The sequence below is a fragment of the Pteropus medius genome, unplaced genomic scaffold (genome assembly GCF_902729225.1).
Source record: "Pteropus medius unplaced genomic scaffold, Ma_sr-lr_union100, whole genome shotgun sequence".
Lineage (NCBI taxonomy): Eukaryota > Metazoa > Chordata > Mammalia > Chiroptera > Pteropodidae > Pteropus > Pteropus medius.
This window is the reverse complement of record NW_024340696.1, coordinates 3161405-3186911: the sequence shown is the minus strand read 5'-3', so window position 1 is coordinate 3186911 and position 25507 is coordinate 3161405. Positions and strand designations below refer to the sequence as shown.

Genomic DNA, 25507 nt, shown 5'->3' with positions numbered 1-25507 from the left:
TCAATGATACCAGCATTCGATACCATCAAAACTTAAAAATTTTGACACACTTTACACAAAAATATTTATAAAGTTCTTGAAAACCTTAGCAATTATATCTCCTCCAGTTCTACGATTTTTAAAAAAGTATAAATTTCTAGGTTCATGTGAAAATCCTGAAAAAAAAAGCCAGCTCTGACTCCCTTCTTTAATATCAGTAAATAAAATAAAAAACAAACTGAAATATTAAATAAAATCAGCTTCCATCTAGCCAAGAAAATCTGAAGAGGTTTAGAATAGAGAACTGTCTTGAATAATCATGTACTCGATTATGTACTCGAATATCTGAAAAATTGATCCCAGATATGGAGAATACTTCACATCTAAAGAACTACAGATTCAATAGAGAATCTCCATACATAGTTCATCTGATATATTTTCCATATTAGTTTTCTCTTTACTGCTCTACTCTTCAAAGGACTCCTATAATATTTAAATTATATAACATCTTTAATTATTTTCCAAGATGAAAAAAATGAACTTGCACATAGTTCAAAGCAAATCATTTGGTATACATTTCTAATTGTTTCATGATGGCTTACCAATGCCTGGAATTTAATATATTTTAGTATTTATTTCTCTTTTTTTTTTTTTTAGCCAGGTAACATGAAAATAAAGTACTATGTATTTTCTTTCATCTATTCAAACTAGAAAAGAAATTGAGAAAATGGCACCTTTACTTCTCTAAAGACAGTGAACTGAAAATTTAATAGTAGTAGTTTAAATAATTCTTCACGAATGTTTGAAGCAAACTTGATTGTAGATATTTCAGATATAAAACATAAGGGATAGATAGAAGAACATGTGAAAATTGCCAACAATGAATAAATTTCCTTTTACAAAGAGTATATAGAACGTATTGTTCAAATATGCAGTCAATAAAGTCAGTCTTCCCAAGATGGAATCAATATTTCCACTTGTGCCCCCTTGCTACTTTTTGTTTTGCTATATATTTTATTGAAAAACACTGTAATGAAATTATTTAATTGAACATTCACAGCATCAAGGTATCTAAATATAACTACCAAGTGGCTTTAGAAAGAATGAAAATATATTCTTCAAGATCAAAATTATTAAAATTAGAAATACGGATAAAAAATTCTTTCTAGTACCATCAACCTCTCCTGGGGACTTTGCAGTTGGACTTCATGCCTCAGAGTGAGCTATGATTTAGTATAGTAGCAACTGAGCTCACTAGGATTGAATTCAAAATGGACTTTTCCTCACCCTTCACTCTCCAAGATATTGAGGGGAAACAGAATTTGTCAACCCAAAATAGTGACTACTTTAAGCTGGTTATTGTTAAGAAACAGAAGACTCAGGAAAAATCTTTGCCTTTCCCCTTTATTGTCTAAATGAATTTAATTAGGAATCTGCTCCAGGAAGGAAGCTATCATCATAGATGACTATTGTTTAATATAAACTAGTATGTAATAGATAGGGAGGAAACTAGCAAGGCCCATTTGATCAAAGTCTTCTCTGTGTCGCAAAATTTACCCAAAATTTGCTTTTCCATTTCCATATGAATTGCCTTCCTTTCCTTTGAAGTCTCAAACCACATACCCCAATTTCTCCTTAGCTCAAGACAGTGTATAAGGCTCATCTGCCCTATTTGTCCGATATTCTTATAGAACCCTTTCTTTTTCCTGTTAATCTGCCTCATGCCAATTTGATTGTTAGACCAGCCAGAAGAACTTATAAAGGTAAAAGAAAAATTATATTTCCTCTCTCACAATATATTTTGGTAAAATTTAGAACAGTCTTCATGCTATAACTCTGTAAGAATATTCACATACATAAAAAGTAAATACAAAAAAATGGGTTTCTCATAGGAGATTTCTGGTATGCCCTGTAAAATCATGAAGAAATCATGTAAATGATAAAGCTAGAAAATATCTGAAGTATTTTGAATTATCTGAAATTATCTCTGGCATAATATAAAATGATGTTGGAAATGACATACAATCCTGGTACTCAAACTTCAGGCTTAAAAGATGAGATGAACAACATAAAGTTAGGATGTAAATGAGTTGAAAACTTACATCCACATATAAACCTGCATATGGATATTTATAAAAGCTTTATACATAATCGCCCGAAGTTGGAAGTAATCAAGATGTCCTTCAGTAGGTGAGTAGATAAATTGTGGCACATCCAGACAATGGAATATTATTCAGCACTAAAAAGAAATGAGCTATTAAGCCACAAAAGACATGATGGAACCTTAGGGGTATATTACTAAGTAAAAGACTAAATATTGTAGGATTCTAATTATTCAACATTCTGTAAAAGGTAAAACAATAAAAACGGTAAAATGATTAGAGGTTTAGGAGAAGGGGGGATAAATAGGCAATTCATCCTGAGACTCATCAAGTGAGATTTTTTAGGGCACTGAAACTACTCTGATGATACTCTATAATGGTGGATACAAGTCATTATACATTTGGAAAAACCTACAGAACACACAAAAGCGACTCCTCATGTAACTTCAGAGTTTAGGTGATAATGATGTATCAGTGTAGGTTCATTAATTGTAACAAATGTACCCACACTGGTACTTTTCTGCTCAATTTTGCTATGAACCTAAAATGCTCTAAAAATTAAAGTCTATAAATGAAATCACATGGTATTTGTCTTATCTAAAGAACAAAATAAACAAAGAAATGAAACAGAAACAGACTCTTAGACACGGAGAACAAATATTGGTTGCTAGATGGTAGGGAAATGGTGGGGTAAAAGGTAAAGGGATTAAGTACAAATTGGTAGTTACAAAATAGTCACAGGGATATAAAGTACAGCATAACGAATATAGTCAATAATATTGTAATAACTATATGTGGTGCCAGGTGGGGACTAGACTTATCAGGGGGATCACTTTATAAATTATATAAATGCGTAACCACTATGTTATATACCTGAAACTAACATAGAACAATATTGTCAACTGTAATTGAAAAATAAAAAACCTAAAGTCTATAGGAAAAGTATATCATCGATAGTTGTTTAAAAAGCACCAAATGCTTAACAAAAGAGAAAATATAGTCAGTTTGACAATTACATTCTTTCCATTTTTATATGCATTATGCCTAATTTTACATATATATCCACATGAGAATCATTATCTAAATGCTCTGCTACTATGAAAAGCTTCTGTTCTCCTCTCTAATTGTTTACATATGACTAAAAGGTTACCTTCTTAAAAATTCCAAAAGTCTAGTCCTATACTTTAAAATTCAGTTAATTTGTGGGGCTATCTAAAAATTTTAGTAGGAATTTAATCTGATTCAATTCAACCAATTGTTATTAAACCATAACTCTATACCAGTCGTACACTAGGCACAAGGGACTGAAATACAAGAAAGATAAAGCCAAGGTTTATTTCTGGAGACCATCAGCGTTTTTGAGAATAGAATTAAAAATTATGATATATCATATGCTAAGAATTACAACAGCAGTTTAATTATTTAAATAGAAGTTTAAATTTAGTTCTTTGGGAAATTGAAGGGTGTGCATTTAACTTTGGAAAGGGGTTGACTAGGCATTAACATAGGAAAGCCTTACAAAGGAGAAGCAATTTACAAAATGGAAGAATCTCAAGTGCTTGCCAGGCAAAATAAAAAAAAGGAAGGGGGAGTGCATTCTACAAAGTGACACATCTGGCAGAGGCTTGAACAAGCACGGGTGTTATGGATGAGTACAGAATGCACGTGGAGAAGATGAGACCAGAAAAGTCGACTGTGCCAGGGTCACAAAGGGTATTTTTTGCTTAACGAGAATGACTAATATTACAATTTCAACCAGGGTTATGAACTCCAGAAGAGGCCAGGAAGATTAAATAACAGAATGAAATGACTAGCTCCATGGGACTCAATGGAATGGTGGTGACTAGAAAACTGAAGCATTCATGCTATGTCCAGGAGGAGCAGCCATATTTATTTAGTTCTAACTCATTGCTACTATAAAGTAACACAGAGCCAATGCTGTTCGATCTTCCAATATTTCAAAAGGTATTTTAATGTGAAAATTCTCCGATTTTGAACAGCTAGATCTGTAGTCAGATGGATGTGGTTGACAGCTTACAATTTCAGTGTTCATAACGAGAGGCAATAAAAAGATTTTAACATTTTAAAATAAGAAGTAATCAAGTTATGTGTGTTCTTTGGAAACATAACTAGGTCATTTGTTGTCAAAGATCGATTAAGGGAATAAAGAAGAAAATTTTAGATAATTCTACAGAAGTAAAAAAACAGTAATTTCTTTTTCTTCTGCCACTTCCATCTTGGAACACCTCTAAATCACAGCTAGAGCAGCAAGACTGGAAGAGTGATGTTTGAATGGGAGGAAGAGAAACTTACTTTGTGAATATGAAAGATATCTCAGAAAAAGAAGTGTCGGATACCAGGAGCGGGAGTCTCAAATTCTCAATGAAATTAATAGTAATTGCTAATTGTTAATGAACTATAGAGACTAAAACAAATTGATGATGGTTTTAAAAATGTTTTTGAGAATGTACCTCAGTTTTCTGTGTTCCTTGTACAATCAAGGATTTACCTCAAGAAAATAGGCAGGAAAAATCTTTTAAAATGTATCTTGAATTTTTCTTTTCTAACAAAAAATTTGTATATTCTAAGATGTAAAAATTTATAATTATTGGCAGCAAATTTTGATTTTACAGAGTCATGCATTCTAATATTTTAGTTGAAACTACTTTTGGTACTCCTCTGTAAAATATCCAACAAAGAAAAATATACATTTTCAGAAGTCTAAAGTATGTTTTATAGATAGATTCCAGGAAACCTAAGTTATTTTATTTCAGTAACTAACACTTTTTAAGCAAAGACTTTTTTTTTTTTTTTTTTTTTGGGTAACTGCATTGCACTGCAGATTTGGGACACATTGTTACTGTCGGTATCTATCAATTGACTGAGTATCCCTAGACTCTCAACAACTTTGAGACGTGGGAATGTTAAACTAAAAGTAATTCAAAGAAGAAAGGCTTAAGTCTGGAAACTGCATACCAGTAGCAATAAGACTTACTGACCAGGAACTGTTTAACTATTTAACCCTTTGGAACTTCATGTCCATCATTTTCAGCATGTTTTGAGAATTAAATAAAATGTTTGGAAAGTGCTTAACACCAATTCTAGACTATAGCTTCTCTTTAAATAATTTTTTCAAATACATGTGTACTTTCAGTTTTATTTACAAAGAATGCCTGATGAGAGTTGAAAAGTAGTTATATAACCACATCGGCAATTACTGTAAAAAAGCCCACATTTATATAGGAAAACAAATGTAAAATGAATGATTTACATTTGTATGGTGATGTAATTACAATTTGTTTTCATCTATCTTCTAATTTTTTTCACCATGCTGTGCATTCATGTCTATTCTCCACAGTCTAATCAGAGTGGACTTTTCAAAAGGTAAATTTAGTTTGCCAGTACTTTTAGGCTAACGATAAAGCTTCTTACAATATGGCTTCCATGGTGCGAATCAGTCTGGCTCCTACCTGTTGACCTACCACCATAGCCCTCACTGTCTCCCACAGCCCCACTAGCTTCTGTTCTCACTCCTACATATTCCTCATGCTCTCTACCACCACACGATCCTTATACATAACTGTTTTCTCTGCCCTTCTCATGTCTCTTTGCCTGATTAACTTCCAATCCAAATGAGGGTTCACTTACCCCAAAACACTACCCCCCCCACACTTTTATAATTGGTTAAAATCCACATTGTTCCAGCGCTCCTGCTGCATGTAATTAATTGATTAGCAGCTCTTTCCCTCCAGACTGTTTAGTTCTATAAGGAGGGGAACAGTGTCTGGTTTTGTTCACCATTTTATCCCAGCATGTAGTATTTATGAAATATTTATTGATAAGTACAAATCGGACTGTAGCTAAGGCATTTTTTACCTCCAGAGATGGGCAACACAGTAGAGTGGTTACAAGGACAAATTTTGGAGCTAGACTTCCTGGTTTGATTCTGGATTTTCACTTATTAGCTGTATACCTTAAGGCAATAATTTAACTTCATATGTGAAATGGTATAATAATAGTATCTACACCATAGGGTTACTGTAAGGGAGGTATGAATTTATATGGAAAGTTCTTGAAATAATGCCTGCCACAGCAGAATTTAAATATGTTTTTGTTAGAAAACTGAAGCAAAAGGAAGTTTTAAAAAATTCAGCCTGGAGCTTCAATAAAGCTCTTGAGGATTTTAATGATTTCCGACACACATAGGCACAATCTCAAAAATATCCTTCATTTCCACTTATATATATTGCTATCTGAGATATTGATCATGTCACTATAATTTCTCCCCCAAACAGAATTTCCTCCTTTTAGTTCTGTCCTTCCATTATTATAGTTTTTCAAACTTTAAAATCATAGTATAGTTTTGATTCTTCCCTCACCCCCTTCCTACTTTAACCAATAAGGTCAGCTCATTGTTATTTTCTAGTAAATATATTTTCAATTATCCTGCCCCTTCCAGTGTAGCATTGTCATCCTTACTCCTAATCCTTTAATATCTTATGTCAGAACAAATGCAGAAACTTCACAAAATATTCCTGCTATCTTTAACCTCAGACCTCTCCAACCCAACCTGTATACCATAATCATCATCGTCATAGTCGTTGTCATCATCTTATTAATCTTTCAAAATTTAATGCTCTCAGTCTATAACTCACTTTCTACAGAACAAGACCCAAACACTTGAGCTTCGCAGCTATGAGGACCATCAACTTCATGAGTCCATGTGCCCAAATTTCTCCACATATGCTTTCCACATCAACCATCTAGTCACTATCCCTAGAATAAGCTTGTATTTTTCTAACTTCAGTATTGGATTCAATAACTATGAATTTATATTGCATTTGCTTTTTCTCTCTGTCCATTTCTTTGCACCAGGTCTAGGTGATTCAAATTCCACTGCTTCCATGCAAACTTCCCTGAACACTCTAACAAACTGACTTGTTTCTGGAACTTCTATAGATCCTACTGTCTACATCAGCAGATGTCAGTATACAGTGATGTGTTTCAATTGACTAAGAGTTAAGTCTACAGATGTTTGTAACTAAAACATGTATTAATCTAACAGTTTAAAATTAAATATCTTTTATAGACTATGCCAATTAAGGAATATTCAAGGGCATCTCTAGAATGTCCCCTCATTCATTTGCCTATATTTTTTCTTGAACTAAAATAGGAGTGGTGGGATGAGGCATCCACAGGCTCATAACCCTTGGGTACCATGGGGGTATATTGCATATGTACATAGGAACCCTTGATCTTTCCTCAATCCTACTCTTACCCTGCCTTTCCACTTGCAAAATAAAGCACCACACTAAATATAGCAAATATAACACGTGGTATAAAATATAATTTGGTTCCTCATTTAGAGTTTATAATATATATAACTGATACATCTATTTTTATATATTAGTATACACATTTATACGTAAAAATATAAAGATTAACCTCTCCTGTCTTATTCCTTCCATTATGCTTGTTTAAAATCTGTATATTTTGAGTTTTGTGTGTTTATGACAATATTCCTCACTAAGCTGTGATCATCCAGAACAGGAATCCTTGGTCTAGGAGGACCATGATCCCGAGATGAGCAAAATGTTCTCTTTATTTTGACTCTCTTCTCATTGAACTTTATTATTCTTTTTTTATGAATGTAATCAGAACACAATAGCTCTCTCTCCAAAAGAAATTGTAGATGTTTTTATTTTACATTATAAATGTTGCAGATATCTAGAAATGTTGGGTTTACTTTTTCTTGTACATTAAAATGACAGTATTTTTTAGAACATATGCCAGATTAATATTTGAAAAGCAGATATATTGCTTATTTCTAGTTTGTGTTTTAATATTTATTCTTAACACTTTAATAACTATTTTAATAAAACCGATTCCCTTTATTTTATATTTGTAACCTTATATGTTTTATTTTATGTATTTAAAAGCATCATTACAAGAAGAAGTTCATGGACTTCACCAAATTGCTAAAGAAGGCATGGTACAAAAACAACTATTCCTGATCTAGAAGAAAGAGCCTATCACTTATTTGTATTCGCATCCTTCATAACATCTACCACAACAGACTCAAGAGATTTCCTCAATTTATTTAGAATTTAGTTGGTTCACTCTCATTTAAAGATTCCTTTTTCCTTTTTCCTTCAAAGGTTTAATTATTTTTAACAATATTTGATTGAGCTAAGTTTTCCTTTTTAATTTTAACTTCAAGATATATAAATTGCTACATTATTTCTTATATGGAACAGTGATGCCAGAAGGCATCCATTAGACAAGCAGCCTAAGCTGGTGTGAAATTAGACATGACTAGCAAAGTAGTATAAACACAAAATACATACTAGATGGCTTCATGCATGATATGCTATGCATTTTCAAACTTCTAAGTGAAACAATAGAAGGTATTTATGTAGTCAGCCTCTAAAAGCTTAAGATACAGATAAAGAGTTCTATATGCTATAAAGTCAATTACCTCATCTAAAAAACATTTTGCCATTACTTTGTAATGTACCAATACCACATACTTTGGACCACACACACATAAATATGGTGAGTACTTACATTTTAAATCACCTAGCAATCCTCAGACATGTTTAAATTAAAAAGGAACTCTTTTCACTTAAATTTCGGTCCCTTAAAAAGGCTCTTGTTATAAAATCTGTGAATGTTCTCCTTTAAAAAATGGCATGAATATTTCCTGATTTGTTTCAGTGATCTGAATTTCTCCAATGTATTTAGTAACAGTTCATTTTAAAATAATTTTCTATTTTCCATATGGCGAGAATGACTTTTCTTGACATAGTATTCTATATCCACAGTTTTTGAAACAGCAGTGACCACAATTAGTGCTATCAAATATCATGAAAACAATTCCCCAGTTACACTCCTTTTACAATCTTGTCTTGCTCATGTGCCTGCATGCAGTTAAATTCAGGATGTGAGTCTGTAAGTGAAGAGATGATGTCGTTATGGAAAAATTCGATCAGGTTTACTTTAATGCTTCAAGGGGCAGTGTTCTCCTGGTGCTGTGAAATTATGTAGATGGAAATGTGCCGGTACATATGTCTGTGTGTGTGTGTACCTCATTATCCTATTCCAGAATTTATTTTAGTTTTTTGTCATGCTTTCATGAATTTCAATTCAATATGTCTTGTTTTTAGCCTTATGCTTCTTACACCTTTAATGCAATGATTATTTATTCTACCAAACAATAGCTTACAATATGAACTTTTGAAAGGAAACAATTTCTGAACAGTTTCGGAGGATCCTTTACCTGCAGATTCATATAAACTTATAGCCCATGAAACTTGGCATATTTCTAGGTAAATGCTGCCATTTTGTTCTCTCCTCCTTGCTCTGGGAGGCGGGGATTATTAGCATTGCATAGAGCTAGAAATACCCTCTCTCACATCTCAGCTCAAAGAGTTCATCTGAAGCAAACTCCAAAATGACATTAGAATTTGGGAAAATAACGTCTTCCTCTTGTCCAAATAAAAAAGTTAACAACTACTTGTTCACAACAAATGAAAATGGAACCAAACACAGTAACAGTAAATAATATTTTACTCTCCTGTAATTTGAATGCAATTCTGAAATAATTCTGATTCTTTTTATTTGTTTCAAGTACATAAAAAGAGAGCCGTCTCAAACATAAGAGCTTGCCACAAAGGTCAATTCCAAGCTTTGGACGTGATTATTTTCCATTTGGCTAGGACCTATACACCTGTCCTAATTCTGAATGGTGAGCAAATTTATAAAAGCACAGTTATGACTCATCTAATCCTTATTTTATTGGGACCACAGCAAACACTATAAATAGGCCTTAAAAATAATTCTCAAGTTGAATAAAACATTTGGATATTAATTCTCATAGGGAGAATATATTCACTTTGCCATTGTTTTCACCTTTAGATAATGCTCTGAACTGAAATAACAGCACAGCATATGACTATATAAAAAATATCTATAATTAACTAAATGATCAACTTCTTTCAGAATTCTCTTACTAACTAGTTTGGACCTCCCAAAGTTCATTATATCAACCAATCTCTTATAAGCACTTCTGATGTCCTCAGATCCTTTTTCTTCCCCTGAAATACCATTAAATTCTTTAGTCCTCTGTCTTCTTCATTACTTAAAAGTCAACTTTGTTCCTTTATGATTTTGAACATCAACCACTTTTGAGCTAAGCAAAACCAGCAGAGGGAGGAATTTCAAACTTGATGAGAATAAAAGTCTTCAGGATTAAAAATCAAGGATTAACAAAACCACAATGAGATATCATCTCGCACCTGTTAGAATAGCTATAATCAACAAGACAAATAATAACAAATGTTGGAGAGGATGTAGAGAAAAAGGAATCCTCATACATTGCTGATGGGACTTCAAATTGATACAGCCACTATGGAGTTTTCTCAAAAAAACTAAGAATTGATCTACCATATGATCCAGCAATCTCTCTACTGGGTATTTACCCCAAAGACTTGAAAACCCAAATCCAAAAAGATATTTGCTCACTGATGTTCATAGCAGCATTATTCACAGTGGCCAGGACATGGAAGCAACCAGTGTCCTACGATAGATGATTGGCTAAAGAAGCTGTGGTACATATATACAATGAAATATTACTCAGCCATAAGAAGAGATGAAATACTGCAATTTGTGACAACATGGATGGATCTCAAGATAACCATACTAAGTGAAATAAACCAGACAGAAAAAGTTGAAAATCACATGATATCACTTATGTGTGGGATATAAACCTAAAAGCAACAAATAAACAGGACAAACAAACAGACTAGTGGGTACCAGAGGGTAGGGAATGAGGAGAGGGGGAAGGTTGATGGGTTAAAGGGGGTCAAATATGTGGTGACAGAGGGACGTCTGACTATGGGAGGTGAACACACAGTGGAAATATATATGCCTTACTGTTGAGGTTTACAGATGAAACTTATTGGATTTCTTTAACCAATGTCACCATAAAAATTTAATTAAAAAAAATCAAGGATTGCTAAAACTCATTGATAGCAATATTTTGGATCTACAAGCAGACATCTACATTGGGCCATTTATTCACTTATTCGTCCAAAAATATCTACTGAGCACCTATATATCAGATATTATAATAGATCTGTATATGAATAAAACATAAACCATGACCTTAAGTATCTTACAATCTAGCGAAGGGATAAAGAGAAGGAATCAACTCAGTATAACAATATGGTACAGACGCTCTGGTAGATGGGGAAACCATAAACATGGAGGTGATCATAAAAGACATCTCTACTCTTATAGGATCCCTATTTCTCTTCCTTTGGGAAATAATCCCTCTTTCATTTTATTCAGTCTGAGCAAATGTTTATCAAGGTGAGGCCATGACCTGGTCAGAGAGTGGGCTGTTGATCATATTAACCACATCATCGCTTGCTAAAATTTGAATCTTGAGAGGAATGATAAAACACATTTAATAGCTCAATGTTAATGAGCGGCCACATGTACTAGGTTCTACTCAGTGCATATGTGTATTAATTTATTTAGTTTTCTTAACAACTTGATAACGTAGGTACTATTATCTAAATGTTACAAATAAAGAAATTAAGGCACAAAGAAGTTAAGTAATTTTCCCAAGATATTAAACGGTGAAGTCATGATCTAAATTCAGAAGTCTGGCTGCTGAGTCCTCACTATTAACCACTTCTGTTTAGCTTCACTCTCTAAAAAATGTTCTAAATGATTGATTCTAAGAATGGTACGCTGAAGTGATTGCCCATGTATCTATGCTTTATAACCATAAGAATGGTATAAAGCCTAGGCCCTCCAAGGCCTTCGTTTTTTATTGTAGTACCATAAGTAAAGTTCAGGCATCGACTCTTAGAAAATATAGACTATTTGGGATTGGTGCTGAGGCTGATATTGGAACAAAACTATGGAATGGAAAACTAGCAACCCCTAGAGTTGAAGAATAAACTGTTTTTGTGGGATTTTCATCTTATACTATTTTGGGGTCCTTTTATGAAAAAGAATACAGAATTATGAATGTAAAATTATATATAAAATTAAATCTCTATTTAGGATAATAAAAGAAGGTACAATAAATTAATAACTTTTAAAAGACACTAAACACTAGAACCATTGCAAAGTAGAGAAAAACAACATAACATTTTTATTAACTGCCTGACAGAACCCTATTTTATTTTCCCTGTAGATTTTGTCTTTATACTTTTTGATTGCCTCTTCTTAAATAATGATTTAGAAATATTTTCATAGGGAGAATAGAAAAACTACCCAATTTTTCTTTTAGCATGATTAATCAGGACAAAAGTTTTTAATATTTTAAAAAAATCTTTGTCAGCTTCAGAACTCATTATTGGTAAATACAACAAACTTTGAAATTTACAAAAGTTCTGATGTCAAATATGGAGAAATCTATCAAATTTGTTTCATATATGAGCTTTTTGATATGGAAGAATTTTCCACAGGATAGCTATAATTTAAGGAATTCAAATAATATAATTTGCTTAATTCCTGTCCCCTGACCAGTTCCTGTTTTCAAATAGGAAAAAGCTAAAATTCTTATCTTGGAGGAGGGACAGAGACATAAAGAAGAAGAGACATAAAGAGGAAGAGAGTGCTTGCTGGGAGATGAAACAGCAAGCACTCTCTCTGAGGAAGAACACGGGTTCTCCACCCCTGGTATTCTCCTGGAACAGGATAAGAAAAGGGTATCAATTAATGTGGACATTCTTAGAAGCATTGCTCTGTCTTTAAAATCTCGCTAGCCATATCCAGAGCTGACAACGTCTGCCAGGTATCAAAATATTGCCACCTGGTACAGGATTTAGAAAGCTCACCTCACAGTAATCTTTCTGGCCAACACAGAAATTCCTGGCCAAATAGTTACAGAGTCTTAATATACATTTAAATACTTGAGTGCCACTAAGTGTATTATGGCAATGTTTTTCCTATATTTATGTAAGACTTTTAAGGTGTTAGTCTGAGGAAAACAGAATGCAACTTTAGATTTGACAGAATTAATTTAGCTGCATTAACCAGAATTCAGTGTGCTAGCATGGACAGCCACAGAGTATCCTGTCAAAGTCTGCTGTATTTGCTAATACAACGTGCATGCTAGTGCACACTAAATGACACTAAATGGCCAGAAATAATTTGATACAATATAGAAAAAGAAATTCAAAACTCAGAGAAGAAATGCTTCATGCAATTTATAATGTACACCTCATGTAAGCATATTTTTGACTATGTCACTCGATGTGGCCCAAAGAGGCTCCGTTTTTCACTAAGACGTAAAGAACAGGTTGGTGAGGAAAATTCCAGATTATTTTAATGTGGCTTTTCTCTCCAGAATAAGAATGCTGGTGACAGACACTCTCTGATTTTAGTGAGAATGAAAATTCTCAGAGTGGCAGGAATACATGCTGGCACTTAACGTCCATAGGCAAGGTGGATGTGGTTGGCAGAACACAAGGTATGCTAAATCAAATCTCCTAGAAAGTTCTGTCCCACAGAAGATCTGACTGTGATTTATTAATTATGGGGTCTTTAGGTGTGAACTGAAAGGCAACTCCCTAAGTTCTTGACAAAAACAGCAACAACAAAAACAGCAACAACAAAATGAGAGAATCTTTCTAATGACCCAATTCCCAGACTAGAGCTGATTTATAGACTTACACCCACTAAATGAAAGGAGTAATGATCTCAAGTTTTTATTGTACAGCTTTCTACTAATCTTCAAAGGGATCTGAAACGTTTACTGTGCATTAGAGAAAGAGAAATGCCTTGTAGGGCTCAGGGCGTAGATGGACTTTTGACCCAAGTCTACCTCACACTATAACTATTGTGCCTTTGAACATATCAGAGGTCATTTTTATATTTTTTCCTGAATGTAGATTCATGCTATTATCAATGATCCAAACATTACAAGCAAAGTGATTTCTATCACATCGCCACTCAATTTAAGCCAATATAAAAGATGGATGGGATGTGGAGAACAGCAAGAAAATTATAATGAAGTGACAGCTTCAGTCAGAGTTACTGTTCCAGATGTGGTCTTTTTGCTGAAGTATATTAGTAAATATCCTGTACTTGGCACACATCTAATGGTCTGGAAAGGCAATTTTCTTAATTCTGATTGATAGAAAACTCGAGAAGCAGTTTGCATACACTTGACAAAAATAACAGAATTCTTTTACTATCTTGCACATCAGCTCCTGCTCTGTGGCATAACCTACAGGGACCATGGACATTTCAACATCACATAAGATATCAAACTCCTATAACAGAATATTTTGCTGATTTGATATAGAAGAGCAGGAATGTAGACAAACCAGATGGCTTCATAAAATACATTCTAGAGAGTAAAAGATAAATCCCATGAGAATCCAGGATGGGAGTTTTGCCAACTAAATAAAATTTCTGGGCCCAATAATGACCATGTAGGAATACTGCCTTCTTTGTAAAGGATACCATGGAAATTTTCCTAGCTTGTTACTGTTGTCTGATGGAGGTTAAATCTCCATCTTGAGATACCAGTGACCATGAAACTTGAACTGTTTATCATGAGCTTAGTGCTAGTTCATCAATTTGCCCATATTTTTAGTTGTGCCCGGCAATACAATGTCACTGAATACAAGTGTTACATGTGGGATTAGTTCAAATAGGGCTGAAGATCCAGCTAAATTCAATAAACATATCACTCCTTATTATGCCTACCTTTTCACACTACTGTTTTTTTCCCTCAGCCTGTACATATAGCTCATATCAAGTCCCTTATCACTAGTTGACTATGGGTAGAAAAAAAAGTCGTTTCTTTTCATGTCACTCTGCATGATATACTAACATTTATTGCTATGTCATTGAAGCCCTATTTAGACATAACCCTGTAAGGTGATATAGAATAGAAACATTCCCAATGAGAAAAACATTTGGCAAGACATTTTATCATCACTGATCTAGAGATGAAAAATTTTCCAGGTGGTCAGGGATTTAGACAAATGGTGATGAGGAAATTTAATTTTATACTGGGAAATAATTTACTTTTGTATGTTTAAAACTTGAAGATATTTATATTTATTTGTTTTAAATCCTGAAGAATTAGGCTTTATCACTAATTTATTTTCTCCCTTTCTCCTCAGTTCTAGACACCAAAATAACCCATCGAACAATCTTTATTTCCACATATGACACCTATATTCTCTCCATCTCATCATAATTCATTCCACTGGTTTAGTCTTTGCATTATATTTGCATATCAAAACCATGAATTTCAAGGGATATATAATTATTTTATATGGTATGGATAATTTTAAATTAATTGCAGCTGAGATCTTTTCAAGAAAAAACATTTAACACTTCTACCATACTTTCTTGTTCTGTCAAAGATATCAGCAATAAACACAAAGTTCTGGATTTCTCTGAATTCAATCTTGACAAGATGTTCTCTAAACGAAATGCACTATTGATTTTTGAAGGGAAAAACTCTAATCCTTATGTCTTTAATTTAATTCCTGGATGGTACAACATCCTGAGGTATTGTTATCTTACAGCTCAGAGAACTAGGTATTCTTGATGGGCAAATGTACTACAGGCATTCTATCTGACTAGGATGTTCTTTCTGCCAAACAAGGACTGGATTCTACACTCTGATAGTGAATGTTTAGTTCCTTCCTTGGAGCATAAAGCAGCATTCTACTAGGTAACAGAACTTCTTCTTCTTCTTTTTTTTTTTGTCTTTTCCCTTCATGTACTTCAAACCCGATCTAACTACCCAGGGCTCTTTGAAGTCAAAGGAAGCTCTGAACCCAGGAAACCTCTGATGTCTGGGGCAGAGACTCTCAAGATAAATGAGACAAACAGAAAGGAATGTTGGGAGAAAAAGAGAGAGGTTGAGGTTGAAGACTTTGAATATCTTGTTGATGCCTCAGTGGTTGAGAGAATCTTGCACATGAATCAACAAGTTTTGACTGCTGGAAAAAGAATAGAGCAAATGTACAATAAGAAGGCATTCATACAATTGAGCTCTATCTGGACCTGGAAATGAAAGTTCATACACCATATAATCATTATTATGTTTGATGGGAGATGCCAACTTTGAGTTAAGTAAGAGTTAAAAGGCATAAAACCTAACCTTAGACTTATCACTTGTTTTGGTTTTCTCATCCCAATTCAATATTAGAAAGATTAGTTTTATTTAGATTTTTGCCTTTAAAGGTCCTTAGCTCCAGGAATGATGAATTTAAAGTAATAGCGAATTGATCATATTATGGTATGTATATTAATTAAAATTAAATTAATTAAAATTAAATTGCTGCATATTAATCTTAAATGCTTCTAACCAGCTACTACCTAATTCTGTGAAATCTGTTTTGCTTCCATGCAAATTGAGAAAATGCAAAGGCTAAGGTTAACTACTTGTAAGTAAGAAAGAGAGAGGCAAGAAAAAAGTCATAGGATGTAATTTATTTTCATTTGGGGTATTTTATCAAGCCAGAATAAGATATGAGTCATGAATTTATAACTAAAATATTAAATATGTAAACAGTTTCACATATTAAATTTTCTTTCAAATATTAAGGGTTTAAATCATTCTTAACCCAGACATACTTTACACATACCAAGCATAACTTACTTGCTCAAATGTGTTTATACAGCTGTAAAATCCCCAAATTAACTATCAATCAGGAAAAGTAAAAATATTGCTATGAGAATGAGAATGTGAGATTTAAGGTGCTAGAAGAAAATTACAAAGGGCTTCCTGTGACATGAATTCAGATGGGATCAACTTTGTTGTTGATTTTTAAAAAATTGTTTAAACATCTCCCTAAACATAACATAGTTTCACTAATTCAGAGAAAATATTGACCAACTCATCTATCTTCAGCACTACTGTCCCTAAATTTCAAAATCCAATGTGGAAAATAATTACACACACACACCCACACACTCAGACTTAATACTATAACCTCCACGTTTTTTTCTACCCAATTTGAAAGCCTCCTTTTTTTTTTATGGGAAATTTTCAATGTAAACCTAAATATCTGAATTTTAGTGCATCTCTTCTTGTTTAAATTTAGATTTAATAATAACAAAATGCTATAAAATCTCACATAACATCTTTCATTATACAAAAGATGGATTTAAAACCATGAATTTTGACAAAATTACATTTACAAACAATAGTAGCTATAAAAGTATCAATCATATGGCTTCTCATTTTTTGTAAAATTTCTCATAAAATGAGAAAAAGAAAAATTACCCTTCTTTGCATTTTTCACATAGTAAGGAACATGCTATTTTGATTTAAGCTGAATATCATTTGAAGTAAGTTGTAAAATATATAAATTCTGCCGAGGACACAGAAGGCAATTCAGTCAAGAGTAGTATGGTATCAACTTCTAACTCAGATATAATATGATCTTTTTGAGCACAAAAATTGAGATCATACTGGGTATTTTTTAACCTATACTTATTCAATTACCACAGCTGAATTTTCATACTAAAATATATTTATCATAATCAGAATAAAGTTGAGTTTTGTATTCAATTAAACAAATGGCTTAGGGTCAAGGAAGTATTTCCAGTTTAATAAAATTTTGCTGCAGTTTTACACACTTTGAAAGGAAAATTTACTTTGTTTCTTTTTACATTTTATAGTTTTATTATAAAAATGATATAATTTGAAATAAATGTTTTAAAGGAAAACAGCTGTCAAAATTCTGATATATAACTATTCTGAATATTACATATGACCATGTAGATTTGGGTGAAATGTACACATATTTGCATTATGCCATGAACATTTACAAAGCATCTTTTTTTTCTTCTAGTTAATCTAAAATTCTCATCAGGATCTCTTGACTCCTTCACATAGGGAAGGGAGATAATATTTATTTAGAATCTTTTTTGTGCAATGCTTTCTGGAAGCTATATAATATATATGTAATAATATATGTAATTTATATTATACATTATATAATTATTAATCTTATTTTATAGATAAATTGAGCTCAGACATGTCCAATTAGTAAATAAAGAACTAGAACCCAAGCAAAATATGGTGAACTTCAAAGCCTTGTTATAATTACAATTCTATTTGGGGATCTTAGCTTCTGTTTTAAAAAGTAAAAGGTTACAAAACAAACAAAACCAGAAAACTGTACACTATTGTTACGAGATTTGTTTATTCTTTGCTATTATGAAGGATTCAAGAGATTTTAACATTGAGGCAACGGGCTCTCTTTCCTCAAGAATAAGCAATATGAATAGAAGTTTCAAGATTTATGCAATATTCACATAATACTCTCATGAGTCTGGGCACAACACTTTCCCCCTCCTCTGTTTATTATTTTATAGTGAACTTTCTATACAAACGATCTTCCTAATAGGCATATGTTTCCTCATCTGAAAGCTACAGTAGAGGCCAGTTACATCACAGTGTAAACTAGAGGAGAATAATTGGTTTTCTAACATTTCTAACATTAAATTAGACCAAAGCCTTTTCATAAACAATCTCCTCATGTCTATGTTACCCACGATGAACTGTGATGAGAGCACTAGACTTGGAAAGAGGATGTCTGTCAAATTCTTGTTCAGTCACTTACCAGCAGGGTGATCTTGCACAAATCACTTAGTCTACATCTAATCAATGGAGGAGAAAAAATAAATGCAGTGGATTCCAAAATCGTTGAACTTTAGGATCACCCGAGGAGCTTTTTAGACATCCCAGTTCCCAGGTGGCACCCCACAGAGATTAAATCAGAATGTTCAGGCATGGGAGCAAGGGCTCAGTATTTCCTTAAAGATACTCACCTGATTCCAATGTGAAGCAAAATCTGGGAGCCATTAAGTTAATTAATACTTTCACAGAGCTGCTTTTAAGATGAAAAAAGAGGAAGGGCTTTGTATATTACATAGTACTTTACAGAGTGATATAAAATATTATCCTCAAACTAAGTACAGTGCTGTAAAAAATAGCACAGTGTTTTAGGGAGCTTGATCTTTTGTTTGGGTTTTAGTTCAGTAGTCATAAAGAAACTGTACATAAATAATCAGTTTTACTCTATTTAGCCAGAGTTGCAGAAAGTTTAACAGTTGTTTTTTATTTTAAGCTGACTTCGATATTATTTAACCTTATTTTATTCTTACTTATTTTCCTTCTCTATTAAAAATTTAAAAAAGTATCATAGTATCATCCATCTTCTTCCCTTCAAAATATATCAAATGTCACACTTTTATTATGTGTTTATAATAACCAGAAAAGAATATTAGAACGTGCGGAAAAGAAATCTGTCAGAAAGAAAACAAACTGTCCAAAATTACTTAATACAATGCTACTACTTACTTAAAAAAAAAAAACAAAAAATTACGCACTTCCGATTATTTCTCCAACATTCTGCCATAATGATCTATTTGGAAACAAAGGCTTATTCAGTAAATCTGTCTTAGGTAGATCGTGTTCATTGCCTGATGATATAAATTATTTCTCTACTAAATTTTTAATCAGTACAGCAGATTCAGCCAGTTTATACACAGTACTTGTTTTGTATTAATACCATCAATTTCTATATGATTTTATTTAATTAGGCTTACCAAAAGGATTATGTAATTTACGTAATCAGAGGACAAACAACATGTTACCTAATTAAAAAGCACTCTTTGTGTTTTGTAAATAGAAACATTAATGCCTCCTTTTTCAACAAAATCTTCAAATTAAACTCAATTCATAAGCAACTACAAATGTAATCCACCTCCTTATAGTTATTTTGCCTTGGGATCTTTTACCTTTGTGGGCTTAGTAGCATCCATGCTCTCTTTGAATTTCTCCTGAACAGTTTCTGCAAGCTGACAGAGCAAGGCGCCATTATCCAATTTCTCCATAAACGTTTCTGCCGTAATCTCCTTCCCTGCAAAAACAAAAAACAAAAAAGCATTAGAAAAGCATAATCATTCCACAACACAAATGTGATGTTCATGTCAACATATTTGACATAGTTTTTACCACCAAAATTTCTATTCTGGCTGAGTTACATGTCTGGGATAGGAACTCATCCGAAAAAAATGGTTTCTTTGGAATTTTACATTTTCCTGTGGTTGTAAAAATCTTAATATTTTATATATTCATAATATAGTTTCAAATGCATAAAAGTTTTATTTCACAGTAAAAGTGGCAAAATGATATCCTGGGTGAAAGAGTCCCACAATTTGGCAGTCAAGCAGTCAATGAAACTCAAAGAACCAGCTTTAACAATGATTGTACAATTCGGCCTCTGAGGTTTGTTGAATTCTCATTCTCAGTGGCTCATTCAATTACTTTGGTCTGCAAGGCAAGGGCATAAAGCAGAACTGGTATTCTGTATTATGCATATGTCTTCTATAATAAGAACATCATAGCTCTCTTTTATTTGAAATAGAGCCATAGTACATCAAAAATCAACCACTGTTGGCAAGTTTAATAGCATAGCCAATGCATTAAGCCACATCTCTCACTAAATTTCATTGAATTTGTTTTCCTGATTAAGATAATACAGGTAAAATTAATGCAATTGATAAACTCTCTCCGTAAGAAAACATTAGCTCTCTAACCATTCTCCTTCCTGCTGCAGTCCTTGAACTGTGGAATTATCAAATTCAGATCTCTGATTTTTTTCTCTCTTCACAACCACTCACTGCTTCAGCTACTGCTCTTATGAATGGGATTCACAATTGTTCATCTCTGACATTTAGCTGGTTAAAGGTTATTTTTTTCTTTCTTATATACTCCCAAAGCATATTTTTTTCTTCTTTTTCTCTTGTGATATAATTCACATACTACAATCTACCTATTTAAAGTACGTAATTCAATGGCTTTTAATATACTGTATTCACAAAGTTATGTAATCACCATAATCAACTTTAGAATATTTGTATCACTCCCAAAAGAAACCCTAAACCCTTTAACTGTCACTCCTGATGGTTCCATGCCCACAGCCCTATAAAACCACTAATTTTCTTTTTATATGTTTCCCAAAACTCATCTCTCTCAAAGCTCTCCTTTTCCTGGTTTAGTAATTCTCTAAGTTTCAGAATATTTATTTTCCTTCCTTAATTTTTATAAATTATTAGTGACAAGTCCTATAGATTCATGCTTCCTTCTGTTTCTGGCACCATAATCTTAATAAAAAATTTCATGATCTGATACCAAAACCTCTAGAAATAAGAACAATGGCTATTCCCTGTACCAACTTCTCTCTCCAGTATACATCACACTCATTGTTAAAATTATGATTGCTAAATATCACCCTCACTGGGTCATTCTTCATCTTTATTGCATAGTTCCTAATCTTCTCTACCTAAAAGATGAACTACACTTACTTTAACCCAATATCCAAAGGTCTCCTCGTATCCACTAATCCATCTTTCTAACTTACATCCTTATACCCTGCTCCTTGGTCTGCATCCTGCCTTCACAGTTTCATTAGTGGACCTTCCAGTTCCTATTGTCATGCCTTTGTTCCTGGCATGGCGCCTGCCTGCAATGTCCTCCTACTTTCTATCTGCCTGTTCTTTAATCAGAAATCCAGAAAGAGATTCTCCTAGAGCAAACTGATCTCTTTTCTATACAGTTATGGGTATCACTCACATTGGCACTATCAAACTTCTTCTATAGCTGGGAACATGTTTTATATAAAGTTCTTGTCTTCCTCAATATACTATAAACCTCCTGAGGTGTATCTTTGTGTGGTCCTACACACAAAGTATGTGTGTGGGTAAGCATATTATTCACCTCCTAGGCACCTAGTGTATTTGGTAAGCACATGAACTAACAAATGAATAAACTACTGGAAAACTTAGCAAAAATAATGTGCGTTATTTTTGTGAAAAGTAGTTAAGCTAAAGCAAAATAAAAGGAGATATTTTAAAGTTTTATAATGAAACTCTCATAGGATTAACCTTTATCCTAAGAAAAATGCATACAGCTCAATTCCATGAACACAAAATAAATATAACCAACTGGGATAATAGATAAACTACTGGCTTAAAGTTAAACTCACAATATCTAATATGTTTGGATTCAAAAAACATCTGTTTGAAATAATTTTTTTAGGGGGAAGGGAAAGTAGAAAAGAAAAGAGAATTACTTTTTTTAAATATTTTTTTTTCCCTTACTGGATAGTTCAAATTTTAGCCCCTAGTTAAGATAATGACTTCTGCAGGTGGCAAAACATCAGTATTTCTAAGTACTCGCCACAGAAATAGACTATTCAAAACTACTATTATTTCAAAATTGTATGAAGCTCAACTCAATTTAGAAGTGAAAGTAATAGTCTTAAGATACAAAAAGCCAGCACAACAGAATTTGTATCATGCATACACCATATTGGTCTACAATTTTCTAATGATAAGAAAGACATTTTGCAAACAAGTATAAAACATAAATGTTAGAAATATTTTCAAAATTACCAATTAAATTTCAAGGTAAAGAAGGTAAACTTTAAAATGTTAAATGATTCCTTTATATATTAGTTTTAAGAGTTTCAGTGTTTGAAAGGGGTCTTTAGGTATTCTTACTTCATTAAGCTCCATGGCAATTTAAGGATTCTATGCATAATGTTAAGTGACAAGATTATTATAATATTTAAAAGAACTTATAAATTATAAAGAAATGTTTTTATTAAAAAGTTATTATTAATCTCCCCAAAGATATGATTTTTACTTTTATGCATTATATCTAAAATTTTTTAGTAATCTTGATTTTCATGAATATTTGAAGAAAGAGCTTACATTGAACATCTGTATCTAATGAAAAGTATATTAGGTGTCAGCTTTCAATTCTGTATATTTTATAGCTCCAAAAGGTGAGATTTTTTTTTTTTTGGCTAAAACAGACACTGTTACATACTTTATAGTTGAAATATACTGCCTAAAATGAAGGAAAAATGCAAGACAGGGAAGTTTTTTTTTAAAAACCTTCATATATAATGCATTTTCCATTCAAATATTAAAAATCATAAAAATACATATTAAATATACTGTATAATTATAAGAAATCAATTACAAGTCTTGAATGCATAATATATTCTCTCACTCCTATTGCATTAATATTACTGAAAGTATAAAAAAACAGAATATATAGTTAGCTGAATTTAACTAGGACGAATCCATTAGAAGAGGCTGTGAAGTATCAATTATAAATTCTCAAGTAAACATTATATAAAATTAAATACCTTTGTTACACAGAACCAGATATTCTTTAATTTAAATTGTGTAGCTGGTTTGAGACATTTGGTTATAAATACTAGAAGTGGTAGGATTCTTGTACCAGAGATTCATTTTTGCCCCAGCCCCTTCTTTCTATGTTGTTGGTATGTTTAAAAGATAGGGTAATGAACAGATAATTTAAATCTTCTTGGAGTACTAACTCACACTGAGTTGCAAAGACTGTTGACTTGAAATTTACTCTAAAATAACCTAGTCTAGAAGTAATATCTTTTTTTCCTGAGTTCATAATTGTAGACTTTGATCTTTATACCATCAATTCAGTCATGATTGACAGCTTGTCAGGAGACAAAGATCAGGGAGTTTGGTTAAAGATTGTGGTTAGTCACTTCTTCTTAAAATATTAAGGTGCGATGATACAAAATAAATGTCTGCTTGAAATCTTTTGTGAGATAACTAAAATCAACATTCATGCTTATACATATCAGTGTATTCCTACCAGAAATATGTGCTTGCTATAATTTCCATAAAGATTAAGTATCGACCTATAGTATTTTAGAATGGAGTCACCTGGAAAAATAGAATCTCTTTGATCTTTTACTTTACTGAGAATGCTTTCTTCACAGCAAATCAATAGTATTAAACTCAAGTGCCTAAAGACATAACATCTAATAATGACATTTAACATTGGAGTTCTTACTGTTTGCTAGACACTTTACGTGTATTCGTTTTTAATCTCGCTATACTGTGATGTGTGTGCTACTATTATATCCATTTTACAGTTAATGAAACTGAGGTACTTAGATTAAGTAACTTGTCTAAGATCACACAGTAAATCTGACTCTTTAACTCATGAAGTAGGATTAGAGTCTATGTTCTTAGCCACCATGGTTGGTTACTTAAATAAAGATTTTCTGAATACACAAATGACTATTTCCTATTACAATGCATTCTCCCTAATTCAGCTGTTTTTCCTCTGTAGAAACTCCATATGAGGCCCTTCAGGAAAAAATAAAACAAGAAAAACACAAAACAAAACAAAAACAGCTTAGGGCTGAAGATTGTGAAGACAGTGATAGTAGTGCTGAAAAATGAGTAGCAGTTCACCTTGTAAATTGGAGAATAGCTAAGAATGTCATTCAGGCATGTTCTAATATGTGGCCTGATTCACCATAGAAGAAAACGGGCACATTTTATCTCTACAGGCAATCCAGATAAGATCAAACTCTACTCAAAATTCCACTGCACCTCTCAATCCCAGTATACTTCTATAATTGGAGAACTCAAAAGAACTCATCTGTTCCCCTAACTCAAATTAGTCAATGTTTCAAGACTAAATTTGAAGGTTATGAGAGAGGAAATGATCATTATATCCAGAAAACCTAAATCAGCACCTGCTCCACAGTGATTCCAAGTATCTACCCTGCATTTATATCAAGACAAGACAAAGCAGGTTCTGTTAGAAAAGTTGGGTAAAAAAACTGGGCAGTAACTGCTTAGAAAGGTGCCAACTTGTGAACATGAACTTGATTCTTTAAACTTTCTAACTAGCATGAGATACTACCTTTCCGAAGGAATTTTTATTGACTATATCAAGAATATGAACCCTCATACAGTGCTGATGAGACTGCAAATTGGCACAGCCACTATGGAAAACAGTATGGAGGTTCCTCAAAAAACTAAGAATTGATCTGCCATATGATCCAGCAATCCCTCTACTGGGTATTTACCCCAAAGTCCTGAAAACTCATATCCAAACAGATATTTGCACACTGATGTTCAAAGCAGCATTATGTACGGTGGCCAGGTCATGGAAGCAACTGAAGTGTTCTACGATAGATGACTGGATAAAGAAGCAGTAGTACATATATACAATGGAATATTATTCAGCCATAAGAAGAGATAAAATACTGCCATTTGCGACAATATGGATGGACCTCGAGATAAAAATGCTAAGCAAAATAAGCCAGGCAGAAAAAGTTGAAAATCACGTGATATCACTTATATGTGGGATATAAACCTAAAAGCAACAAAAGAACAGGACAAACAGACTCATGGCCAACAATTATCTTCAATAGTTCATCAACAATCAGAAAATTCATAAGATGTTCCTCATCTTGTTAAATGATGGGTGATTGCTAAAATCTAGAGCTGTTTAATAACATTAAAACAATTAAGTTTTCCACCAAGATTTATTTATATAATCATCT

General features: G+C 32.8%; 1 protein-coding gene across 16 annotated transcripts in view; it reads right to left on the bottom strand.

The window, feature by feature from the left end:
• The window catches only part of GAS2 (growth arrest specific 2), a 121349-nt gene that overhangs the window by 82177 nt on the left and 13665 nt on the right, over positions 1-25507 (bottom strand). For all 16 annotated transcript variants that reach the window (XM_039865820.1, XM_039865792.1, XM_039865846.1 and 13 more), the window contains exon 3: positions 19884-20005. In XM_039865820.1, the coding sequence (XP_039721754.1) occupies positions 19884-20005 (122 nt within the window). The remainder of the gene's footprint in view (positions 1-19883; positions 20006-25507) is intronic.